Source organism: Elephas maximus, chromosome 19 (genome assembly GCF_024166365.1).
Source record: "Elephas maximus indicus isolate mEleMax1 chromosome 19, mEleMax1 primary haplotype, whole genome shotgun sequence".
Classification (NCBI taxonomy): Eukaryota; Metazoa; Chordata; class Mammalia; order Proboscidea; family Elephantidae; genus Elephas; species Elephas maximus.
The window spans coordinates 27,094,003-27,120,538 of record NC_064837.1 but is presented as its reverse complement, the minus strand read 5'-3'; the positions used below and the strand labels follow the sequence as shown (position 1 = coordinate 27,120,538).

General features: G+C 40.8%; 1 protein-coding gene across 1 annotated transcript in view; it reads right to left on the bottom strand.

The window, feature by feature from the left end:
- Positions 1-10,426, bottom strand: part of PSMD11 (proteasome 26S subunit, non-ATPase 11) — a 32,935-nt gene extending 22,509 nt beyond the window's left edge. Inside the window, exons 1-3 of the mRNA XM_049859947.1 lie at positions 10,277-10,426; positions 7,793-7,894; positions 1,507-1,631 (exon numbers count right to left, since the gene is read on the bottom strand). Coding sequence (XP_049715904.1) covers positions 1,507-1,631; positions 7,793-7,894; positions 10,277-10,367 — 318 coding nt within the window. The 5' untranslated portion in view covers positions 10,368-10,426. The remainder of the gene's footprint in view (positions 1-1,506; positions 1,632-7,792; positions 7,895-10,276) is intronic.
- Positions 10,427-26,536: the final 16,110 nt, after the last annotated feature.

Sequence of the window (26,536 nt, the reverse complement as noted above, 5' to 3'; positions counted from 1 at the left end):
TAGCCAATTATAGGAGAGCACTGGATTATGACTGGATAGACTTCTATGAAGGAGTAGGAGTAGAACTGATCATTAAACAAATACAGTTCTATCCACTGAGGCAGCTCCATGCTATGGGAAGGGACAAATTTTTCTGCCTAGAGTTCCAAGTAACACTTACTAGTCAGTTTCAAACTAACATTTACTGGTCAGCTCAGTCTAAGGTATCCAGATTTCAAACAAAAGATGACACCACTTTCATGAGAACAAAGTACAACTAAAAAGAGTTAGGGTTAGATAAGACTAACACCTCTAACAAAAACCATGTTTTCTTTTAAATTATTCATAAAAATAATTTTAATGCTTTGGTTCAAAAGGCATCCATCTAAATATTACCCATTTTTGATCTACTAGCTGAAACAGTGTTCTGCCAGAAATGAATGAAAAGACTGTTGTACGAAAAAATTTTCTCTAAGTTAATGGCGTTAAACTAAACTTCAAAGAACTATTAAAGCAGGAAGCTAGATTTTACAAAAAGACAGTATTTTAAAGTGGGACCCATGTATCCTAGGTGTCTGAAATGCCTACTCACTTAATATGCTACAGTGGCCTTTCATATACCTTTTACCTGTAAACTCAGAGAGTACAAGAAAAACAACTAGTCAGCAGCTCCAACCCCTGCCCTTATGCTAGCTGACATGTCATATATTTGTTTATTCCCTGCCTTCCTGTTAAAATATAATTCTGATGAGTAGTGACTTTGTGGTTTTATATCTGTATCCCTGGTACCTCTAACAGTGCCTAGGCATGCAATGAATGTTGCTCCATATATCTATAGGAAACACAACAAGTATATTCTTCCCACAAACAGGTTTAAACAACCACAATACTGTTGAATCTTGCTTGAATCTGCCACTTTCTGCAGAATGATTTTTAATTTTGGTGTGTGTCTCCTTGTGAACTGCAATAATACAAGCTATCTTTGAAAAGGTAGGAAGAGGTCAGTGATTCCAGACAGGCACTCTTCAATACAGCTCAGGGTCTAGTCTGACCTTGTAGAGGACATGTACAGGAACACCAGAGTTACTTCTGCACACATGAGACACAAACAGATGGATGCTCATCCATCAACAAAGGTGTATATGTGGTACGATACATGCCAAGAAGGGATGTCACAAGACTTAATTAGTGCTCATAAGGAGCTTTGTGACACAGGATGAAAGGTAACACAGACACAGAAAACATTACAAAGGTATGGCAATACAATACCTCAAAGACAAGAATCAGTTTGTGACCCTGATGTAATGAGGATTCCAGGGACCACTGACAAGCTCCACTTACAAAGCAAAGCATGGAACAGACCCAAAGTATCAAATGTCCTGTAACAAAGAGAAACTGACATGATAAGTCCTGAGCTGTCCTCCCAGCTGTCCCTTCCGCATTAGTACCACAGCGCAGGTAGGCATTTCTTTCACTGAAACAGACTTTTTTCCATATTGTCTACCATTTGCCATTAAGGTAGCTCACCTCCTGCCCTGTAGCTGCTTCCATATCAAGAAACAGATCAAGAAGAGATCGGACCAGACGAGCCGCTTTAGCCTTGCTGATGGAATTCAAGAAGGGTCGCACATACTTCAGGAGTCCTCCAAGCTCTGTGTGGACGGGAATTCAGAAGGAAAAAGTATACGTCAATATTAGGGACAAAATACACACTAAAAAAAAAAAACCCAGGATGATAGAATTAATACTTATGTCAGTCTGAGTGCAACTCACTAGACGAGTTTAAAGCATTCCCAACAGGTAACAGAACAGCAAAAGTAAGTTAACATCATGTACTAAATCTGTATTCTATTGCCCACTCAGCCACTGGATTGTGATAAGGGGGCCCTGGGAAAAGTTCATGATCCTGACTCATTTAACCATCTTAATGAAAGATTAATAGCAAAGTACTCACACTCTCAGAGAACAGTTTTCTAGACCATAAAATATGTTGTGTCCCTGCCCACCTTGGACAAAATCACTTCCCCACAACCAACAAGTATGATCAGGCTATGTACAATTTTTTTTTTTTTTTTTTTAATTTCCAAGTCTTCCTTAGCAGTTGCCCTTAAACAGAGAGAGGTAATCAATTCCAAATTCCTTTTTCCTCCCTTCCTGCAGTATTCCCCAGTTTAGCATTTTAGCAACATCACTTTTCTGAATAAACTTTTCACAAAGTTATGGTGTTGTGCCCCGAAGTTGTATTCTCTTTTAAAATCCCTCATTGATTTACAAAATCTAAGTCTGTAACTGTGACCAAAACAAGACGTCCATAATAACAAGCCTTTTCTTCTTCCCTGAATAAGAAAAGCTCGTGGTACAGGAACTCTAGGAGAGCATCTTCAGAAACAAAGTTAAACCAGAGAGGTGTTTATCAAAGAGTGAAAATTAGAGAATGTCTGAACCAAACAACTAAGGAAGTATCTTTGGAATGTAGGTTAAAATTACCTCTGTGCCATTGCCTCTTTAATATTCTCTATCCTCCTGAGAACTCTAATTCAGGGCAAGCAAACCTCACCCTCCTGAGAACACTAATTCAAGGTCCTAAAATCCTCACCTGCCTGAATAGTCAGAAGATGCATGGGACTGTGTCAGGTACTAAAAATCTTAGAGGAAAACATTCATCTTTTCCTGTACAAGGAAGCCTTTTCCAGTACAAACCTTTGATTCCCACTGTCTAAGACTTTTTCCCACCTGCCACCCCATCCACCCCTGCACAGACACACACTCACACAGGCAGGCCTCACTCAAGCTACAATGCTATCTTCTCAGCCTACTAAAATCCTAGGTCTTAGGGACTGAATTGTGTCCCCTAAAAATATGTGTCATAAATTCTAACCTCTTTGCCTGTGGTTATCATCCCATTTGGGAATGGGTTGTCTTTGTTAAAGGAGCCCTTGTGGCACAGAGTTAAAGTGCTCAATTACTAACCAAAAGGTGGGTGTTTTGAACCTACCGTCGCCGCACAGGAGAAAGATGTGGCAGTTTGCTTCTGTAAACACTTATAGCCTTGGAAACCCTATGGGGCAGTTCTACTCTATCTTATAGGGTCACTATGAGTCAGAATCCACTAGAAGGCAGTGGACCTGGTTTTCGTTGTCTTTGTTATGTTAATGAGACAGGTTAGTGTAGAGTGCATCTTAAGTCAATCTCTTGAGATATAAAAAGAAATTAAAAGCAAGTTAGCAAGCAGAGGTGGGGGAAGATACATGCCAGGCTACATGAAGATGGCCCAGAAACAGAAGCTCAGAAGGGACCAGGACCTTTCTCCAGAGCTGACAGAGAAAGAAAGCCTTCCCCTAGAGCTGACACCCTGAATCTGGACTTTTAGTCTCCTGAACTGTGAGAAAATAAACTTCTCTTTGTTAAAGCCACCTACTTGTGGTATTTCTGTTATAGCAACACTGGATAACTAAGACACTAGGTATCACTTTAGGTCCAGCTAAAGTCCTATTTAATCTTTTCCATGCTAACTCCAGTCTACAGTGATTTCTCCCCCTCAAATTCCTTCTGAATTTATGCAAATTTCAATTCTATTATATAATCAAAGCTTTTTAAAGGTAGTCTAAGGCAATGTTCCTTCTCCCACACTTCCTACGATACTTGAACAATGTCTAGTGAGGGAAATGTTCAGAAACAGCCTATTCCACTGTTGGCCAAACCAAATTGTTCTTTTTTGAAACATGAGTCCATGTCCTCTTTTCAAACAGTTTCAAATATTTAAAGATAACTATCATTTACATCTCCCTAACTTTCCCCTCCTCCAAGCTAAACAATATTTCCAATTCAACTGATCCTCCAGTGTCCCGGCTTCTAGATTCCTTGTCACCTGAGTTGCCCTCCTCTAAACAAATTACAGTTTGCAAAACTACATCTTAAATGTGGTACTCAGAAATGAAAACTATGCTCAGGTAGGGTCTGACCAGTAGAGTATGAGGCTACATATAACACAAGACAGCATGTTTAGCTTTTTCTAATAGCACTCTTTAGTGAGTCCGTTAAAGTCTTTTCTTGCATAGACTACTGTCAAGACAGGTACTTTCCCCTTCCTCTGTTTTGATAAACAGTTTAAGTATATGACTTTATACTTAACACAACTGAATTTAATCTTGCTGGCTTTGGCAATAACTCTGAATCTTAATTCTGTCCTCTCCCACACTGAGTCATCCACAAAAATATGCATGTCTTCTGAAATGGCTTTAGCCATGATGCCAATTAAAATGCTAACCAGAAGAACAAGGACAGATCCTTAAGACATGATGCTAAAGACATCCCTACAGGTTGACACATGACCTACTTATTAACACAGTTTGGAGAGTGAGACCACTGTAAATCCATAAGCTGTATCTGTCATATTAACATTATGACAAATGTTCAAATAATCTGCTTATATCAGATACGTAGTCTATATCATTTCTCCTTTCCAGGGGTTGGCAAACTTTTTCCATGAAGGACCAGATAGTAAATACTTTTGGCTTTGCATCTACAGTCTCTGCTGCAACTATTCAGCTCAGCCATTGTAGTGTAAAAGCAGGCACAGACAATATGTAAATGAACACAATAATATGTTCTACAATATTACTGTGTTCCAATAAAACCTTATTTACAAAAACAGTTGGCAGGCCATAGTCTGCTGACCCCTACAAATCTACTGGTCTGATATGGCTAACCAAAAAGAGAGAACTAAAATGAGTTTGGAATAATTTGTTCTTAATAAACCCACTGCTTTAAGTGACTAAAATCTCCTTTTCAAGTAATCTGTTCCAGAATTTTACTGTAGATTTACCAGTTTGTAGTGTCTAGAATCTGCTTTTTCCGGACCTTTTTGAAAAGTAGGATGTCTGTCCATCCTCAGTTTCCCCATACCTCTGAATCACCATGATTTTTCTCAGAATAATAATAGTGGCTCTATAATTGCATCTGCTAGAACTATCCTATTCATATTACAAGACTGAAGTTGTCAGAGCCTAATGACTTGAACTTAAAGAGACTATCTGTTCTCTCTTCTCTCACCTACCTTGGCTTTAATTCTTTCTGATGTTATTTCTATCTTTTTCAGTTTGAAAATCATTTTCCTTCCTGGAAAAGGCAGAAGCGAAACATGAGCTAAGCAGTTCTGCCTTTCTCTCTAGCACTTACTAGCATTGCAATATTTTCTCCAAGCACTGAGTCTTATTCTTCTTAGCTCAACATTTTAGTTGCCGTTTTTCAGAAAACTCATTTGATTTCCCATTTTAGTTTACTACTGTTTTATATTTATTCCTGGTTATATTCTCTGTTTCTTTCCATTTTCATACATACTGAGTTGATTTTTTCATTCCCTTAAAATCATATTGACTTCTTCCACCTGTTCTGTGATTATTTGCAATTACATGACCAGAATTTCCTTTTACAAGCCTTACAGAACCCAACATATTCCTTTTAAGAGTCTCAGCTATGAGGTCTGCAGACCCTGAGCCTACACATCATGTCTGAAGATGCTCAGCACTACTTTCAGTCCCTGTAACACATCAAACATTGTCTTATTCACTAATTCATGAGTGACTTGTCAGTCAGGGACCTTATCTCAAAACTTTTTGAGCAGACTACTTAGCACAGTGGTAGCAGAGTAGTTAAACACTTGGCTGCTAACCAAAAGGTCAGGCGGTTTAAAACCGACCAGCTACTCGGTTTAAAACCGACCAGCTACTCCACGGGAGAAAGATGTGGCAGTCCGCTTCCATAGATAACAGCCTTGGAAACCTATGGAGCAGTTCTACTCTGTCCTATAGGGTGTTATGAGTCAGAATGAACTCAACAGCACACAACAAGCATATGTTAGATGCATAATAAAACAAAGCTGAAGAATAATGAAACTAACATATTTCTATTCTCAGGTAGCTCAAAATCAACACAAACCTATCCATTATTAATAGAAAGACAGGTAAATGAACATAAAGCCCCAAGACTTCCACAAGGCTTCTACTGTATACATCTATATTCATCAAACTCATTCTTAGAAAACAATGACACGTAACCTGGAAAGGATTTTTTTTAAATCCTTATAATTCACCTCACCCTTCCCAATTCTAATAGGTTTAGCTGTACACTTCTAAACTTCTCAAGTACTGGGTCACAAGGGGGTGGCAAGGACTAAGGAGAGAATATGCATGAAATAGGAATTTCAAGCAAAACAGTAACATTTTTGGATGAAAATTTCTCAAGCACTGACCATACTACATACTGCTTTCAGTTCTCCATGCCACTGAAAGAAACCACAGATCTGGATAGTTCAACAACAGAAAATTTTTAAATCACCTCACCTGGTTTTATAATTCTTTCAGAAAATTTAACTTATTGATCATATTTTGTATGAACTAATTATCAAAACTGTTTTGCAACGCCTCAAGCTCATACTAACTACCAGGCAAAAGGAATCCATAAGCATGTTAAATAGGGAGTCAGTCAGACTAGATGAAAAAAAAAAACCACCACTGATAATCTGTAAGTGGGTCACCATTCGAAAGCAATAACCATTATCACATGAGGCCATATGCTCTGAAGTAGAACTACATGGGTTCAAATCCTGAGTCTACCATATAACAGGCTGAGTGTGACCTTGGACAAGCTATTTAACTTTTCTGTGCTTGGTTTCCCCATGTGTAAAATGCGTAATAATATCTATACCTCATCAACTTATTTTGAGAATTCCATAAGCTAAAACACGTTTATGCTCAAAACAGTTACTGGTTCATCGTAAATATGCAAAAAACATTAGGTATGATTTTTCTTACTATAGATATTTTTAAATGATACATGTATTTTAAATAAGATACAAGATCCATGCAAAAACATCTTCCTGATTTCATACATCTTTACCCAACATTCTATTGAGTGAGCCTAAAAACTATTTAGTTATGCTTATTTGGGAAAGCTCTTAGTTCTCAAGTTCAAGAAAATTTTGCTAACTTACATCCATCGTTCTCTTGGATAACAACATAATTTTGTGGAAGGTCACTCATGAGGTCATTCACCAAAGCTTAATCCATTCTAATCTGATAAACTCTAAATTCTCTTTAAAGTTGAAACAATCACCTGTTTTAAGTTTAAGCTGACTTCTCTCAAAAACTATTACCACTTTACTGGCCAAAGGTCTTCCTGGTCAACAAGACCCTCTCTTTATTCCAAGGATGTACCCATCATCAGAACTGTCATCTCAAACCTGGCCAATCAATGGTTCAAGTACAACTAGAATGTGTGGGCAATGATATGCAGAGTCCTAGTTACCAGTGAAGTCTTGGGAAGGCTCTGTCCATTTAATGCCTTAGACATTCTGCACTAGGAAAAAAAAGACAATGAGTCACACCGTCCTTTGCACAGATGCTAAATCCCTAGTCATTTTCACGTCAGGGGCCTAAAGTCACTATCTACCTTACATGCATCAGAGCTTCTCAGTGAAATCACTGGACACTGCTGCCTGTATATTAGGGAAAACAATGTGATTTCAAAAAGATGAAAACCAGAAACAAAGCACAAACCACTATATCCCGACAGAAAAAGGATGTTCCCTCACCTGCAGAACAAAACACTTTGATGAAAGAACTGAGACTAAAGGCCACTTAACTGCCTGCTAAGAGACTTAAGTTCAACAAGTTGCCAAGAAAATAACTGGTGAATTTATCACCAATGAACTAAGTGTGCAGATAAATCCCCACGTTCCTTCACTCCAGTGAAAAACTGAAACTTCACCCAGCGTTTCAGGTAAAAGAGAAAGCAATCCTTTCGTGGCACTTACCTGCAGCTTGCCCAGTCTTCGCCAGGAGAGACCCCAGTTCCAGGATGCTCTGTTCTTTGACCTGCACTGCCTCCTCATCGTTCTCCTGAATGTCACGTTTCACTGGGAGGGGAAAATGCAAACCCTCTTAAAATTCTGACAAAAAATGAAGACTGAGGAAAATTTCACCCTCACAAGATCCATTACAAGCTCAAATATAGTCACCAACAGACAAATTCCAGAGTGCTTAGAAAAAACAACCTTTAAATGAGAAAGCATAAAATGATCATGTATAGGTAGGGCATGTCCCATGTACATCATTAAAACAGATTCCTCCTCTGATTCACTGATGCCTTTTCATTTTACCAGTTAGGATTCCCTCACCCATAAACACTGAAATGCCTCATACAGTCACTTGGTTAAAGCAAAATTAAAGCAAGTCTTTCACACTTACAGCTCTGAGCCCCATGCCAGGCACCATGTTCTGTGACAATACTAAGCACGCCTGTACATTTACCTGCACAAACTAAACTCAAATGACCAAGTTACTGATAACTGCAAAGTTAAAAGCCTTTAAGTAAACTTTAGGTCTGCGGAAAGTCTCAGCTGATGGGTGTTAGGGATAAGCAGTTCTTCAAGGCCATTCAGGAAAAACAATCCCATTAAAGCTCCAGTGTGATCCTGAACAGTTATAGTTAGGAGGAACCACTGCTTTATAACGGATTCGGATCCTCTTAAAATAACTTTGTGATATCTATCCCACTTCCAACTGTTAATAACTATTCTACCACTCCAACATCAAATGGCCTTTCCAAGTTTGTAGTGATAATTGTAATTATCACCACTACTAGTTTTTACTAGTTATCACTTCTCTTAGAAAGCATCATGACTTGACAAAAACTGAGATTTTAATATTCCATGATGGAGTCCGGAAAAAGTAAGGCTGTCAACCATCATGACTCAAGTTGGCTGTAACAAGTAAGCTTTCAGGGAACTCTCCTAGTATAGTGGCAAACAAAAAATACTCTAATTATAATGTTTACCACAGTTCCTATGTTATAAAAGACAAAATATTAGGCATTGAGGCACAAGGAAGTTAAAAGTCATGCTTCCCACATTAGTTCCAAATTTCAGTGTGTACTCCCAGAACAAAACCACGTGAGTGAGATGATTCTGGTTCTGTAACTGTAATGGAAATCAAGATAAGAACTTCAAAACAAAACACTCTTTACCAATATCATCCATTCGCAGATGCATCTTGACCCCCCACCTCCTGTCCTTCTCCAGTACTTCCAAAGATAAAGACATCAAGATCTTGTCACTGATTGCTGTGCCAAGTCAGGAGTACCAAGATCCCACAGACAAATAAAAGTCAACATAAATGCCAACATCCTGGCAGCCCTACATACACATACATTCTCATACTACTTGTTGATCCAATTCCAATCTTCTCAAACTACATTATTAAAAAGATCACATTACTACACGTGCAGTGAAGAGCTAGCCCATGCCCTAACTAAACTCTACGATTGGCCATTAAAAGCCTTCTCTGTCATCAAACTTTACTTTTGTTCACATCTGCATCCTAGTAGAAAGCTGTCAGAAACGACTAGCTGGGGTTCCCACTTCAGTTTTCCTACTGTGTACAGGTGCAAGACAATCACACTACCGTGTTAAGAAAAATGTAATTTTCTCCGGCAGTGAGCAGCCGGCCAGTTCCAAAGAGTTCCCTGAACTCCGCGGCTGACAACTAACTCTCTGAACTCACTTCCAACCTCTACAGTGGAGACCGGGACGATTAGTCACCTCCTCCAGCCGGGCGGTCCCACCCCAAGCACCTCGCTCTCACACCCTACACAGGGAAAGAAGAATGTCTCGGCCACCTCCTCAAACCAAATGCCGATTCCAGGCACATGTCCCCTCGGTACTTCCCACGTTCAGAAAGGGGCTCCCCTTTGCTGGAGCCTTCCGTCGTGGGGCTGGGGAGAAGTAGCAGCTCCCAGCGTCCCGTAGAAAGGAAACTCCAAGAGAAAGCGAGCGCTCGCGCTCCCACCCCGGGCAGACAGCGCTGATAGCAACGGCGGGAAATGCCTGTCCTAAGCGGGTTTCGACAAGGCCCTTCAACTCCGGTCTCTCAGAACAGTTCGCAACAAGCCCGCCGGTCGGAACTGCTCGCGGTCCCGGGCCAGCCGTGTGGGCTACAGCGGGGACAACGCCGGGGTGGTGGGGGCCCCGGCTCGGCCCACTCTCCCACCCCACGCTGAGCCCACCGTGAGTCAGCAGCCGATGAGGGCACGCGGGGGTAGCCTCAGGGCTTCTTACCGGACTGGGACCCAGGGGACTCCAGGGAGCCCCGAGCGGCCTGTGCCCCCGGCCCGGCCCCCCTCACACACACAGTGAGTCAGCAGCACCAGAGCCGGTTAGCACGGCCCCGCTCCGCCGCTGCCGACCAACACAGGCCGAGCTGAGCCAGCTGGGCCGGGGAGGGGGCGCGGTGGCCTTTACCGATGGAGTGGAGGATGTCGATGGAGGCCTCCCGGTCGGTGTTGAGTAGAGACTGGGCTCTCTGGAACTCCACCACCGCCGCCGCCGCCATCTTACCGCTCTCACACCGTCCCCGGCCGCGGCCACCGACGCCGGAAACACACACCCGGAAAGCCCGCCTCCGTGTCCCTCCCCCGTAACGCTCCCCCTCCTCCTTTCCCAGAGCACCACGGGAGTTGTAGTCTCTCCGCCAGAGGAGGAGAATTGAGGGGTGAGGGTGAGAGCTGGGGGGTGCCTCGCTGGTGGGTAGTAAGCTCCCCAGCACCGCCTAGCGGCCGGCACGCGCGGAAAAGAAGCGGTGCCTAAAGAAGTCCAAAGCCCAGTGCTAGTCTCCGCTTACTCCAAACTCCCCTCACTTGCCCTTGAAAGGAGTTTTTGAGCACTTGTTTAGGTATTCAGTGAAAGCTTTATTTTAGCTTCCACGTTTAACCACTCATTCGGTGCAATAAACGAGTTTATAAAGTGGTCGTTATGTGGCAAATAACACCATTCAAAGGCATTCAGGTGTCTAACAACGTTTGTTAACACACACATCCTTTTTCCAAGTTTGAACCCTACAGAATCCTAGCCAGCCTGTGATTTAAACCCACTAGTGTCAGAGAAAGCTCTCTTTCCCAAGCAGCCCATTCAATCTTGAAACAGCACTGGATGTTAGAAAATGAGATATCATCTTTCACCCATTCATTCGGTAAATACCTCTTGAGGGTCGCCCGGAAGTCTAACAAATACTCCAGCTCCCCAACCCAAAGAAGAACAGATTTTTCTTCCCAATATTTCCAGTTCCTTCAGCAAAAATCAGATAGCTGAATGGTTGTCAAGTGGAAGAAGAAAAGACATTCTATGTGACCAATGAGGGTTGAGAACTAAGGGAGGTAATAAAAAAATATACAGAGGCAGTACCATGTGAGGAAGACCCTTCAGCGGTGACAACAGTCCAAAAATGGAATATGCTGTCCCGTAAAAGAACTGTAAAGGGAGCCTCACATTGCACCCCTCTGTGAGTGGTTTCGCGGTAGAATGGTGTGGCAGTCTGCTTCCATGAAGATTTACAGCTTTGGAAACCCTTCGGGGCAGTTATACTCTGTCACATATAGGGTGGCTTTGAATTGGAAATGACTACACGGCAGTGGGCTTGGGGTTTGCATTTGGGTTTTGTGACTAGGTTAGGCAACTTATATATCTTTCTCCTTTTATCCTCCTAACAATGTTCAGTAATGAAGATATTATTTACCCCCCTTTTAGGTGAGGGGAAACCCCCGTGGTGTAGTGGTTAAGTGCTACAGCTGCTAACCAAGAGGTCAGCAGTTTGAATCCGGCAGGCTCTCCTTGGAAACTCTATGGGGCAGTTCTACTCTGTCCTACAGGGTAGCTATGAATCAGAATCGACTTGATGCAGTGGGTTTTGTTTTTTGGGTTTTAGGTGAGGAAAGGGAGGCACGTTTAAGCGATTTGCTGAAACTCATACAGTAGGACTGGGCAGTGTTTTGTTCTGTTGTACAAAGGGTTGTTATGAGTCGGAACTGACTCGATGGCACCTAATGACAACAACATACAGTAATTGACAGAGCTGAGATCTGAAGAGGAGAATGTATTCCTAGTTCCTGGGCGTGTTCAAATGGAAACTGGGTAACCTCTCATCAAGTTAACAGAATTCACGACATCAGTGGGGGATTGGATTAAATGGCTCCAAAATCTCTCCCAACTTTGAGGTTTCATGAGTCTGTTTAAAACTGAAAATAGCTTTGCTAAAAAACAAACAAAAAAAAAGTCCTCCCTTTTCAGTTTGGTGTGCAATTAATGATACTGTACCAGAATGTTAATGAGCTATAAGACCCTAAAGCTGAGAACAAAAAAATAAAGCTGAGAACAACAGGCCATAAATACCTCCACCTTCTAAAGGAGAACCACCAGTTACATCCCTCCAAAAAAGGTTGCTAAAAATTGGCTAGACCAGTCCTGTAACCATCATTCGGTTCCAGCCTCCATCAGGAAGACATAAAAAAATTGAAAAGGAATTCATTAGGAGAATTCATTAGTAGAGAGGTTAGAGTTCTAACTTCAGCACAAAAAGGAGGTACTACAAAAGACTGGGGGTGCCTGCCAGATCTTTCACCCAAGCTGAGACTTCCTGACTGCAGAAACCCGTAAGCCCATTTCTATGCAACCACCAGGGAGAATATGGTGAGAGTTTTAAAGGTGAACCAGACATGGGTCTCCAGGAACCTGAGGACATTTATGCACATGGACATGGGTATCTACTTCTGGCCTGCATAATTTGAATGAGGGAAGATGGATGACCCACCCCCACAATACCACAATAGCAGGACAAGGAGAAAAAGCAGCACTGGGACAGCCTCCACTCCCTGTGTTTGTCATAGCAAGATTCTTGTGGGCCAAGTGGATGCTGCAAAGGCAGATTAGCCAAGGCTGTCTTGATGGACCCCTACTCAACAGGGCCACCCGCCAATATGAGAAGATCCCAGTAATAATGACTAGAGGGGTGGACTTCAGGAGACAGTCACTGAAAGTTTCCACAGATGGAACCTCCAAAGAACTCATAAATGCTCCCAACAAGAGAGAACCAACATTTATTTGGGTTCTTGCCTCTGACAGAATCAGTCATGTAAGAGACCTCTTTTCTTATAATTTCTCCTACTTTTCTGCCTTCTCCCACAACCCCTGCCCTGAAGGAAACCCAAAAGCAATAGAGAGAAAGGAGAAAGAAAAGAGTAAAAGTGCAGACTAAACATAAGTGTTCAACTGCCTAAAAGTTAGAGGGGAGACACTTTGAGTTAGATAGGAAATTGAAGTTTTGATTTGGGCTAGACTGGACTTTTAACCATTCCAAATGACCTGAAAATTAGGAGGTTTTCTCGAGATGCCATCCAGGGAAAGGGAAGGAAGATCCAGCATAGCATGGATATAAGCAGTTTTTGGAGAGAAACGAAGCTTTCCTGTTCGTACCCCCATCAAGTCCTTCAACATATCTATTACAGTGTCATCATCTGCCCCAATTTCCAGGTACCGAAACGTCTGATTCCTATATTTTCTCCAGCCATTGCCACACAGCTAGTTATTACCTACTAGCTTTTCTCCTGAAAATTCCTCAGGGTCACTAAACCAAAAAAAAAAAAAAAACCTGCTGTCAAGTTGATTCTGACTCATAGCGACCCCATAGGGCAGAGTAGAACTGCCCCATAGAGTCTCCAAGGAGCACCTGGCAGATTCGAACTGCTGACCTTTTGGTTAGCAGCTGTAGCACTTAACCACTACACCACCAGCGTCACTAGTTCCACTCTATTTCTCCATTTGGTATGATTCTGATTGTATAATTATGCCGTGTATATGAGCTCCTACTATATGGAGCTATATAGGGAGCTCCTGGGAGATGCAAGGGACATACAGATCTGGTTTACTACTCTACTCACCCTTAATAATTCCCTTTTTTCACACCAAGTCCAAGATAGTAATCCTATACTGGATTGAATAGTGTCCCTCCAAAATTAATGTCGTTCCTGGAACGTCAGAGTGTGAACTTATTTGGAACTAGGGTCATTGCAAATGTAATTACAAGTAGTCCCCAACTTATGACATATTCTCGTTACAATGAACCACACTTACAACCGTTAGTGTATCTGGAACATTGGATCTTCCTGGGAGGAAGTTACAGGAAAAGACATGCAGGGAATATGGGAAAAATTGCTGAGTTCTGTGAACACGATTCAAGTATTTGATCAGGATAATATGATGGAAGAGATTGGTGGAGAAATCGTCCACATGGCAAGGACACTGAATTTAGAACTTGATTTCACTGTTGGGGAACAGCTCATAGATCACCAGGAAGGGGAACTGACAGATCAGGACTCACCGGATTTTGAAGAGGAAATAAATGCTGAAGAAGAAAGAAATAATGAGCAAGAGGAAGGAGAGCAGTTGTCAAAAAAATTCTATGGTGAAAGGATTAGTTGGAGTTTTTTCTAAACTAAATCGGGGCTTCAGTTGCTGGAAAACATGGACCCAAATACTGATTGTTGTTGATAAGCAGATTCAGAGAACTGTGAGATGTTACCACAAAATACGTGAAGCAAAAAAAGACCATACGGATAACTCTAGTTTTCTGACTAAAAACTCCATCCAAGGATAACCCAGATGATCCAGAATCTTCCACGAGTGGAGTTACTACCACAGCTGACAAAACGTCAATGAGGTTCAACTCTTCTTCATTGTCGAAGTAAATTTTTATGATTTGTGTATTTTTCATGTGCGCATGTATGTATGGGAAACCCTGGTGGCGTAGTGGTTAAGTGCTAGGGCTGCTAACCAAAGGGTCGGCAGTTCGAATCTGCCAGGAGCTCCTTGGAAACTCTATGGGGCAGTTCTACTCTGTCCTATAGGGTCGCTATGAGTCAGAATCGACTCGATGGCAACAGGTTTGGTTTGGTTTCATGTATGTATGAAAATACATCTGTAAGTTTATACGTAATGTTTCTGACCCCCAAAGACAGAGTTTGGATTTATAAAGATACTGACAATAAAAGGCAGTAATAATGAAAACTAAAAAAAAAATGAGGTATTTGACTTAATGTCAGAACCCACTCACAATGGTCGTACTGAAGCAGGGCGTGTCCTAATCCAATACCCCTGGTGTCCTAGTAAGAAGCAGAGATGACACAGAGGGAAGACAGCCATGTGAAGGCAGAGACAGAGACTGAAGTTATCCTGCCACAGGCTAAGGAGCCCTGGAAGAGGCCGGAAATGGTCGCCCCCTAGAGGCTACAGACAGACCAAGGCCTGGCCAACACCTCGATTATGGACTCCTAGCCTCCAGGACTGTGAAAGAATAAGTTTCTGTTGTTTCAGTCTATTCAAGTTTGTGGTAATTTGTTACAGCAGCCCTAGGAAATTAATACAGATCCCTAAATGTGATTTTTACCTTTTTCTTAATCTTCCGAACTGTATCATTAAACAGAAAATGCAGTAAAAGGACTACGAGCTTTGAAATTTGCCTTCAAATTCCAGGCCAGCTACTTAGTAGCTGGTGACTTTAACATGCTTCTTAATTTCTCTGGCCAGTTTTTTTTAATCTCAAAAACAGGGATAATAAAATCTAGCACAAAACGTTGTAGGAGATAATATGGGGGCATGTTGAGTAAATGTTATTTTCTCTCCCTATATCATTTTCATTACATATCGCTCATTGAGAAATCACCTACATCAATGGCGATCACTACTAGTTATCACCTACCATTGACCACATTGATGGGTAAACAAAGTCCCTGAACCTACTAAAACCAGTTGCCATCCAGTAGATTCTGACTCATGGAGACACCATGTGTGTGGGAGCAAAACTGTACTCCGTAGGATTTTCAATGGCTGATTTTTCAGAAGTACATTGCCAAGACTTCCTTACAAGGGTCTCTGGGTGGGCTCAAACCTCCAAATTTTTGGTAAGCAGCCACATGTGTTAACCATTTACACCACCTAAGTCATTCTCAGGAATGTGACATTTTCAGTGTCACCAGAAGTCCACGCACCCTCTTGCAGTTGTCTTGCCGTTCTTCCCCACTTTGAGCCTCTTTATACCTTCTCTGCATGTATCTAATGTTCTGCATCTCGTGAGTGTCTGGTTAGCTTGCCCAAAGTGTTCCACAATCTGGCCCCAGCCTACTTCTCCAATAGCAATTCTTATTGCTGTGCCCCTTATTCACTCGGCTCACTTGGCTACTCCCCCTCCCCCACCCACCAAACACGCCAAGTTCTTTCCCACCTCAAAGTCTTTGCAATCCTCCCTCAGGTTTCCGCTCAAAAATCACTTACACAAAGAGGTCTTCCATACCGTCTTATTGAGAGCAACCTCCCGCTTTCAGCCCAAGAACCATCCATCACATAGCCCTATGTATTTCCTTCCCAACACTTAGCACAATCTGTGACTTTTTTTTTCACTTGTTTAAAGCTCCTTTCCCTCCACAAGAATGCAGGGACCTTGTCAATCGTGGTCACAGTCATAGTCCCAACCCCTAGAATAGTGGCTTGCACATGGCAAACACTCAATATTTACTGGGTGATAAGATGAATGGTAGAATCTGTCCTGTCACGATCTGCTGCTGCCCTAAATGTCCATGTTCTGTACTATGTGATTGTTCACCTTAGGCACTGCTGATAGACTGGGCAAGGGACTTACAAAGTCTAAATTGGAAAGACTAGCCAGTATAATTCAATTCCTCTCTCAGGAATTGGGAAGTTCAGAGACTGAGCCAGTTAGCAAGGGAACAGAAATCAAAATCTGCCACTTGGAACCAACAGTGCCAAGTTCGTAGAGAGCAAACTCAGTATATGAGTAGAAAGAAGCAGGAGTATCATGGGAAAGAATTCAAACAGCCCTAAAGAAGGCTACCTCAGTTCCTAATAACTTTCCAGTTTCTAGTTCCACTCCTATGAGGCTCAACCATACCACAGTCCCCATTCCTGCACACTGTGACATGCTCCTTTTCCAAATACCTTCCAACTTCTTATCATGCCATGAAGAAAGGTTCAGTTTGGCACAAATATGTCTCTAATGGCTCTTCTAAAAATAATCACCACTCAACAAAATTTAAACGTAGGTTTATTCTGAGCAGTTATGTATATGCATATTTAAAAAAAAAAAACCAACCCCATTGCTATCGAGTCAATTCTGACTCATACCAACCCTATAGGACAGAGTAGAGCTGCCCCATACAGTTTCCAATGAGTGGCTGGTGGATTGGAACTTCTGAGCTTTTGGTTAGTAGCTGTAACTCTGACCCACTGGGCCACCAGGGCTCCACATGCCTATAGGCAGGTTATTTTGATTCTGGAAAAAGCAAATGGATCAAAGAAGCTAGGTATAATTAGGATTATAAAGAGAAGAGGGGGGAGAAATATAGAAGACCAACCATCGGCTGATCTTAACATGACTGATTGAACCCTGCCCTGTTCCTTTCACTGAGGTCAACTGATACCAGATCACAAGATGGTCTCTCGCCCTCTACCCAGCCATATCTTTTGAAATTTAAATTTAGGAAGCCTGGCATCAAACAAGACAGAAAGGATTTGTAACTCTGGGTGAAAGAAAACCCCTTGGTGGATTAATTTTGGTCAGGGATTTCTTTAAAGTGAATATTTGGTTTCGTGAGTAAGAAAACCCCAAAATTAAAGCTAGATATATGCTATCAATTTCTCTTTTTGACAGCTCTCTAGTATTCTCTTACCTTTCTTTATAACAAAATAAGAGGAGGCAACAATGTCTAGATGGACTAGACATATCTAGGTTTCTTTGTATTTATTTTTATGGATACGTTCTAGTTACAGCAAGTGATACTATTACTTTCCCATCAAACGTAGTTACAATGAAAAGCAAAGTGAGTCAACTTGAATAACAATACATAAACCATGTGGACGTGGCAAAAGTCAGTAATATGTATAAGCAAATGATTACTGGATCCAGAAACCAAATCCTGGTCTATATCACTATGTAGTCAACCACCTACCTCCCATTATCCTTTCTTTTATTCCAAAATTACATTTCTAACCAGAAGACCAACAAGTCCTTCAGGTTCCTGTCCTAGGTTTTAATGCCTTAAAAATGCCTTTCAAGCTACTTCTGACAAAGGCAATATATGCTATAAAAGGAAGAGCATGGAATTTGAAGTCAGACAATTACAAAACTCAAATCTTCACTCTGTCAGCAGCTAACAGTCAAATTAATCTACCTGAGACCAAGTATGGTAGTCAATAAAGTTATTTTAAAAATCTACCTCACGGATTTGAAAATTAAAAACTTAAAAAACACTAGAACACTTCAGCACTATGACTGACAAATATAATTGTGCAATAAATGGTAGCTATTATAATTATGAAGGTCCCTACGTGGCACAAATCGTTTGCTCTGGACTGCGAACCTAAAGGTTGGCAGTTCGAACCCACCAAAAGTACCATGGAAGAAAAGGTCTAGTCATTTCCTTCCATTAAGAGTACAGCCAAAAAAAAAAAAAGAAGAAAAATCCTATGGAATAGTTCTACTCTGTAACACATGGGGTCACCATGAGTTGAAATCAATTGATGGCAACTAACAATAATATTAAAATTATCATTAGGTTACTGATTAAATTTGCTGATTAGAACCCACTACTCCCCTTCCTCAGGAGTCCCTGGGTGTTGCAAATGGTTTGTGCTCTACTACTAGCTGAAAGGTTAATGATTTCAACCCACCCAGAGGTACCTCTGAAGACAGACCTGACAATCTACTCCCGAAAGGTCACAGCCTTGAAAACCCTATGAAGCAGTTCTACTTGACAAACATGGGGTTGCCATGAGTTGGAATTGACCCAATGGCAACTAACAACAACAACTCCCCTTCCTCAGAGAGCCTTCTTGGGGGGTTAAACTAATCATTAATTGGTGATTTTTATAGCAATAGAGTGGCAGTCAATTGTCAGTTCTATCCCCCATCTTTAGACTTCCTCATCCTCATTCTTGTCTCCCTTCTCTCTCTCGTTTCCCTCCACTATACTTCCGTTCTCACACCACCCCCCAAAAACCCTACATAGCCTTAATTTACTTTAGGAATATCGATCATCTTTATGGTAGATGCCTTATCTTCTTTCTAATTCCTTTGTCTCTTTTCTCTACTTTCACCATGATTGTCTTTAGCTTTTCTTCTATAATATGTTCATTTGGCTTCTTAATTAAGGTGTCTTATTATTTATTAGAATGGGAATTCCAGAAAACTTAATAGGCTCATGTGGAACCTCTACATAGACCAAGAGGCAGTCATTCAGACAGAACAAGGGGATACTGTATGGTTTAAAAATAAGAAACATATGCGTAAGGTTGTATTCTTTCATCATACTTATTCAATCTGTATGCTAAGCAAATAATCTGAGAAGCTGAACTACATGAAGAACGCAGCATCAGGATTGGAAGAAGACTCATTAACAACCTTCAATATGCAGATGGCACAACCTTGCTTGCTGCAAGTGAAGAGGATTTGAAGCACTTACCAATGAAGATCACCTCAACATAAAGAAAACAAAAATCCTCACAGCTGGACCAATAAGTAACATTATGATAAATGGAGAAAATATTGAGGTTGTCAAGAATTTCATTTTACTTGGATCTATAATCAGTGCCCATGGAAGCAGCAGCCAAGAAATCAAATGACATATTGCATTGGGCAAATCTGCTGCAAAAGATCTCTTTAAAGTGTTAAAAAGCAAATATGTCACTTTGAGGATTAAGGCATGCCTGACCCAAGCCATGGTATTTTCAATTGCCTTATATAATCAGTCCCTGGAGAAAGACACCATGCTTGGTAGAGCGTCAGTGAAAAAGGGGAAGGCCCTCAATGAGATGGATTGACACAGTGGCTGCAACAATAGGCTCAAGCATGACAACGATTGTGAGGATGGCACAGGACTGGGCAGTGTTTCGTTCTGTTGTACACAGGGTCGCTATGAGGCGGAACCAACTCGATGGCATCTAATAACAACAACAATGATGATGTCTTGGTCCTTAATTTGTTTCCTTATCTCTGCAATTCCCTCTTCATCTCAAGATGTCTTAGCATTCTGCCTTTAAACTTTTGTCTGTAGAATTCATGTTCTTACTAGATCGTCCTAGAAAACAAAGCACTTGTGGGTATTTTCTTCCATTTCTTGAGTTATGCTTTCTTCCAGAATCAGTTTGGTTCTTTCAGGTCTGAAAATGTCATTCTTTCTCCTCAAACCTGACTGATAGCTTAGTTGGGTATCAAATTCTAGGCTGAAAACAGTATTTTAACTGTTTAAAATATATATTGCTTATATATATTTTTTAAAATAATTTCAACTCCCAGCCAGGGATATTGATGTAAGTTGTTGACTGCATACTACAGCCTTGAATTTCTCTTTCAATGAATCTAGAACTTCCATTTTCATCTGATCACTGCAAACACCTATGAGAGACCTAGCTTGTTCATATTAAATCAGTCCCTTTTGATTCTTTTCCTTGGACCTATGAAATTCTGGATTAACTCTGTTCTGTTACGGCTGAATGTAACATGTGCACAATAAAACATCTTTTCTGCTGTCTTAAAAAAAAATACATATATGAAATAGATACTCTCAACATGAAAAAAATCAGAAAATACAGGACAAAGCTTTTCTGGGAAAAAAAATACTTGATGAAATCTACTTTAGTGATGGGTCAAAACAAGGAACTCAATAATGGAAAAGCACTGCTAGTGGTGAGCAATGATTCCATTAAATATAGAACTGAGATTAAATGAGACAGAAAGTAAATGTTATAAACCTCAACAAATAATAATATATTATTACACTGCCTCCCTCTTTCAAGTGGAGTGAGAAAATACCATTTTCTCCATATTATCACCAGGCAGTTCTTGACATTTTCAGCAATCTGACAGATAAAATAGCAATTTCTTGTTTTATGTTTTCCTAATACTAACAGTGTTGGGGGAGCCCTGGTGGCACAGTGATTAAGAGCTCAGCTGCTAACCAAAACGTTGGCAGTTCAAATCCACCAGCCACTCCTTGGAAACTCCATGGGGCAGTTCTACTCTGTCCTATAGATCGCTATTAACAATCACATAAATAGTGCCATTGGGTCACACCTAACAACAACAGTAGTGTTGGGACTATGTATGTGATTGTTAAATAATTTAGGTGGATTTTTCCATTTATCAAAATGAATCAATTTTTTTTGTCACATCCCATTTTTTTTTCTGGTATTAAATTGCTAATCCAGTTGTTTTTTAGTTACTATTTGCCTGGCATATCTTTTTTTCTATTAATATTTAGGTTTTCTATGTTGTTTACATGTGTCCCTTATAAACATCGCTTTTGACATACATGTATGATTTTAATCCAAGCCAAGCCTTTTAAAACTAGCGTATTTAACTCATCTACTTTTGAGATAATTTCTAAATTATTTGGCTTATATTACCATTTTATTTTGGGTTTTCTCCTTTTCTTCTCCCCGCTGTCACTTTCCTGACTCCCACTGGATTGATCAAGTTTCTTTACTCAATTTCTTTCTATTCAACTTTTAGTCTTCTAGTAGCTACCTTTAAATTGTTACACCCATAATTAAACTTGTCTTTTTCTAATAACATCTAGAGTAAATCAATATCTATCATCTTCTTCTTGGACAAGATCCCAAGATCCTTAGCATGTTTTCACTGCTTTTGCTAACTATTCTCCTACCTCAACATAATCTACCTCCCATATGGACATGTTTGGAATTTTTGTTCATAATTACTTTAAAACTTTTTAACTAATGGTTATTTAGAAAATAAGTTCTCCTAATTTATTGGCTATTTCTTCTTGTACTTAATTGCTTCTTCTTATTGTTATTTTTCCTCTTGAAGAGCACGTGCTCTAGTAGTTACTTCAGAGTGAGTCTACGGATGGCAAATTTTCTAAGCTTCTTGTATGTCTCTAAATATTTACATTTTGTCCTCAAATTTGATTGGTGATTTGGCTGGAACAGAATTCCAGGTTACAAGATTTTTTTTCCCCTTCAGCACTTTGAAGATACTGTTTGAGAAATTGGAAAGTATAATTCTGTCTTGGAGAAGAGAGATGTGACATGAAAAAAAAAAAACACTTGTTGAAGGAAGCAATCTTGTGGATCTAAAAATATCCTATTTACACAGGGGAAGTAATGTGACTTACCATTCTCTATGCTGATAAGAAATGGAAAGATAAAAAGTATTTGCAACCCAAGCTAAAGAGCCTTGATGAAGCAGAGTAAAAGGTTCCATGTTAAATGCGACACGCTGTTTTCTAAGTTATAGTCCTCCCTGTTGTGCTTCTGACAGAGATAATATCTCCTTAAGATATCAAATTGTTTTATGTCAAAGCTTTGTTTTATTAACATGTAAAGTAAAACCCCTTTATCCCAATGCTTGGATTAACTCCAACACTCATAAAACATGTTTTAAAGAATTGCATGAATCAAAATACATGACTTAGGGACTGGGTATAAGAAATGTTTGCCCATAAAATATATCTGTTATTATTCATTTAAATTATAAATGGCCTCAATTCTTCTATGTGCATTTCCTTTCACTCTCCCTCCAATGTATACCCATTACCATCAAGTCTGACTCATAGTGATCTTATAGGACAGAGTAGAACTGCCACATAGTGTTTCCAAGGAGCAGCTGGTGGATTCAAACTGCTGACCGTTTGATTAGCAGCAATAGCTCATAACCACTGCACCACCAGGGCTCCCCCCAACGTATAGACACTTTATAAAACTTCTGGGCAGAGAAGGCAGTTTGGGGTTCTGGTCTCGGTACAGCTGCTGCTATCACACTTGAATTAAAGGTATCTCATGAAGTTTTCAAGAAGCCCTGGTGGCATAGCGTTTAAGCAATTGACTGCTAACCAAAAGGTCAGAGGTTTGAATCCACTAGTCACTCCACAGAAGGAAGATTTGGAGGTCTGCTTCTGTAAAGTTTATAGCCTTGGAAACCCCATGGGGCAGTTCTAATCTACCCTACAGTGTTGCTATGAGTGGGAATCGACTTGATGGCAACGGGTTTTGGTTTCATGAAGTTTTCTGAAAAGAAAAAAAAAAAAAATGCCATGAAGCTCTGTTTCTTCCACATGACCCACTGTCACCTTGTGTCTGATGCTGCTGATGAGAACTGATGAACACTTGGATGACAATCTAATTCTTATTCTCAGTAATTTGATTTTAGAATTTGTTTTTGGGGGGGTAATCTCAACTGTTAGTAAAACATGACTTCATATGGGTTTTTCTTACTATTCATCTTGTTCAGCTCTTCTCTCCAAATTAATCTATAAATCCTCCAAAATATTACGGTTGGTTTTTTAAATCCACAATATTTTACCTTTTTAAATATAAATCAAGAAAAGTGCTGTAAAATTTATACAGGACTTGAAGCACCTACTGTATGGATTACAACTCAACATAAAAAAAGAAAATTCTCACAACTAGACCAATAAGCAACATCATGAAAAAGAAAAAACTGAAGTTGTCAAGGATTTCATTTTACTTGGATCCACAATCAACACCCATGGAAGACGCAGTTGAGAAATCAAACGACATATTGCACTGGGCAAATTTGCTGCAAAATACCTCTTTAAAGTGTTAAAAAGCAAAGACGTCACTTTGAGGACTAAGGTATGTCTGCCCTAAGCCAGGGCATTTTCAGTCACCTCATATGCATGCAAACGCTGGACAATGAACAAGGTAGACCAAAGAAGAATCGATGCTTTTAATTATGGTGTTGGTGAAGAATATTGAAATACACCATGGACTGCCAAAAGAATGAACATATCTGTCTTCGAAGAAGTACAAGATGGATTGACACAGTGGCTGCAACAGGGGGCTCAAATATAGCCAACAGTTGTGAGGATGGCACAGAACTGGGTAGTATTTTGTTCTGTTGTACATAGGCTCACTATGAATTGGAATCAAATCGACTGCACCTAAGAACATCAACAACAAAGTTTACATGAAGGAGAAAGGTCATCCATGGCTTAAACATTAAAAAGAAGAGTAAATGAGGGACTTTCTCTAAAAGATAGTAAGACATATTGCAAAGCCCTAATGATAAGAACTTGTTATAACAGACCAATGGAACAAAGTAACAAACTCTAAGAACCAGTTACATATGTTATAGATTGAATTGTGCCTCCTAAAAATATGTGTCAACTTGACTAGGCCACGATTCCCAGTAGTGTGTGGTTGTCCTCCATTTTGTGAACTGATGAAATTATCCTCATTTTGTGATGTATTATAAATCCTAGACTCTATGCTTGTGGTTATGATCCCATTTGGAAGTGAGCTGTCCATTATGTTAATGAGGTAGGATTAAGGTGGGATGTACCTTGAATCACCACCTTACTAGAAGGTAGGACTCAAGTCACCATCCTTACCCCAATCACCACCCTTATTCAAATCATACCCTTACTTGAGTCACACTTCTTATCTTACAAGAGATGAGAAGCAATCAGAGATAGGGACCTCAATACAACAAAGGAGTGTGTCCTTTGGACCTGGGGTCCCTGTGCTGAGAACCTCCAAGAACCAGGAGACAGAGAGAGAGAGCTGTAACACCAGAGATGGTGCAAGATAGTGAGAAGCAGTGGCAGAGAAACAGCAGCAGCAGAACCAGGAGACTGGCGTGAGATGGCACAGCAGACAACCCACGAATCAATAGAGTGCTGAGAATTTCCTGGTGGACTGGGGTGCCTCTGGGTGCTTATCAGCAGAGCTAAAGAGCTTTGTAACATTTGCCCGAGCAGGGCAGAGGCCAGGCTGAGAGGTAGAGGGGCCAAGGGGCTGAGAGCCAGAGAGAGGGCTGCCTCCAGACATAGCTGAGAAGAGGCCATCCTGATCAACACAGACTTCCTCCAGAGCTGACAGAGAAAGCCTTCCCTGCAAGCTAATGCTCTGAATTTGGACTTCTAGCCTCCTAAACTGTGAGAAAATAAATGTGTTTGTTAAAGTCATCCACTTGTGATATATCTGTTATAGCAGCACTAGATAACTAAGAATTTGGTACCAGGAGTGGGATGCTGCTCTAACAGATAACTGTGGAAGCGGTTTTGTAATTGGGTAATGGGTAGAGACTGGAAGAGTTTTAAGGTCTCTAACAGCAAAACCCTAGATTGCCTTGACGAGACTGTTGGTGTAATTATGGATGTTAAATGTGCTCCTCCTGGTGAGGCTTTAAAAGAAAATGACGAACATACGATTGGACAATTGATGAAAGGGGTGTTTTTTATGCAGTGGCAAGGAACTTGTCTGAATTGTGTTCAAATATTTGGTAGAAGGTAGAACTTGTAAGTGATGAACTTGGATATCTGGCTAATGAGATTTCTAAGCAAGATCTTAAAAGGGCTATGTGGTTTCTCCTTGTCACTTATAGTACAATGTGAGAGGAAAGGTGTGGACTTTAAAATGAACTGTACAAAATGAAAATAGAACTTAAAAGCTTTGGAAAATCCTGTCGTACAAACTAAGTACACATATCCTAGAATGTTCACCAAGGACGTGGTTATACAATCTTTTGTTAAAGAGACTGAGCCTGTGAAGGATGGATCTAACCAACTACCACAGCAGAAAACCTATCAGATTAGGCTGAAAGGGAATGAGAAAGAATGAAAGAAAACTGTCTGCCTCTTGGGATTCTACAGGCAGGAAACAGGGCAAAGGAATTACATCTGTTGTCCTCCAAGAAAAGGACTATCCCTGGAGCAACTTGGAGATCAGCAGAACTGTTGGAAAGAGTATGGGAAGCAGGGCTGCCTCAATATGAAAGAGTAGAACCACAGCCCACTGGGTTTCAAAGAGCTGGATCTTTGCCACCTTGCTCCCAGAGTGTGGGGCTGCTGTTCCCGGGATGATGGGGCCTCTGCCCAAAGCAGAGGGGGCAGGGCTGCTATGCCCAAGCAGCAGAAGAATGGGGCCTGCTAGGGTGGGTTCGACACTCATATGGAGTAGGAGAATGGGGCCACCAAAAGCAAAAGAAAAGAGCTGTTGTTGTCTCAGTGGGCCTAGAAGGTGGAGCTGAAGCCCAGGGCCAAGAGGTCTTCATCCAGAATTCAGAGAACATGGACAAAACTGAGAGTCTGGCGGGTAGGGTCATTGCCCAGATGCTCTAGCTAATTTGTTCTGCTGAGTTTTAGAGTTGCTTGGTGCCTGTTATCCGTTCTTTCCATTTGTAATGGAAATGTCTACCTTGTGCCTGTTCTACTTTTGTTCTTTGGAAGCAAATAACCTGTATTCTAGAATTCACAGATGAAGAGTAATTTTGCAGAAGGTTAGATTTTGTACTTGGAGTTAAGACTTCTGGGGTGATAGGGTAAATGCATTTTACGTGTGGCAACAGTGTGAATTTGAGGGGACCAAAGGGTGGAATGTCATGGGCTGAATTGCATTCCCCAAAAATATGTGTCAACTTGGCTTGGCCATAATTCCCAGTAGTGCATGGTTGTCCTCCATTTTTGTGATCTGATGTAATTATCCTCCATTTTGTGATGTGCTGTAAATCCTACCCTCATGCCTGTCATTATGGTCTTATATGAGACTGAGTTTCCTGTTATGGTAATGAAGCAGGATTAGGATGGGATGTAGTGTCAGCCTGCAAACCGGTGCTCTGAACTTGGACTTCTACCTTCCTAAACTGTGAGAAAATAAATTTGTTTGTTAAAGCCACCCACT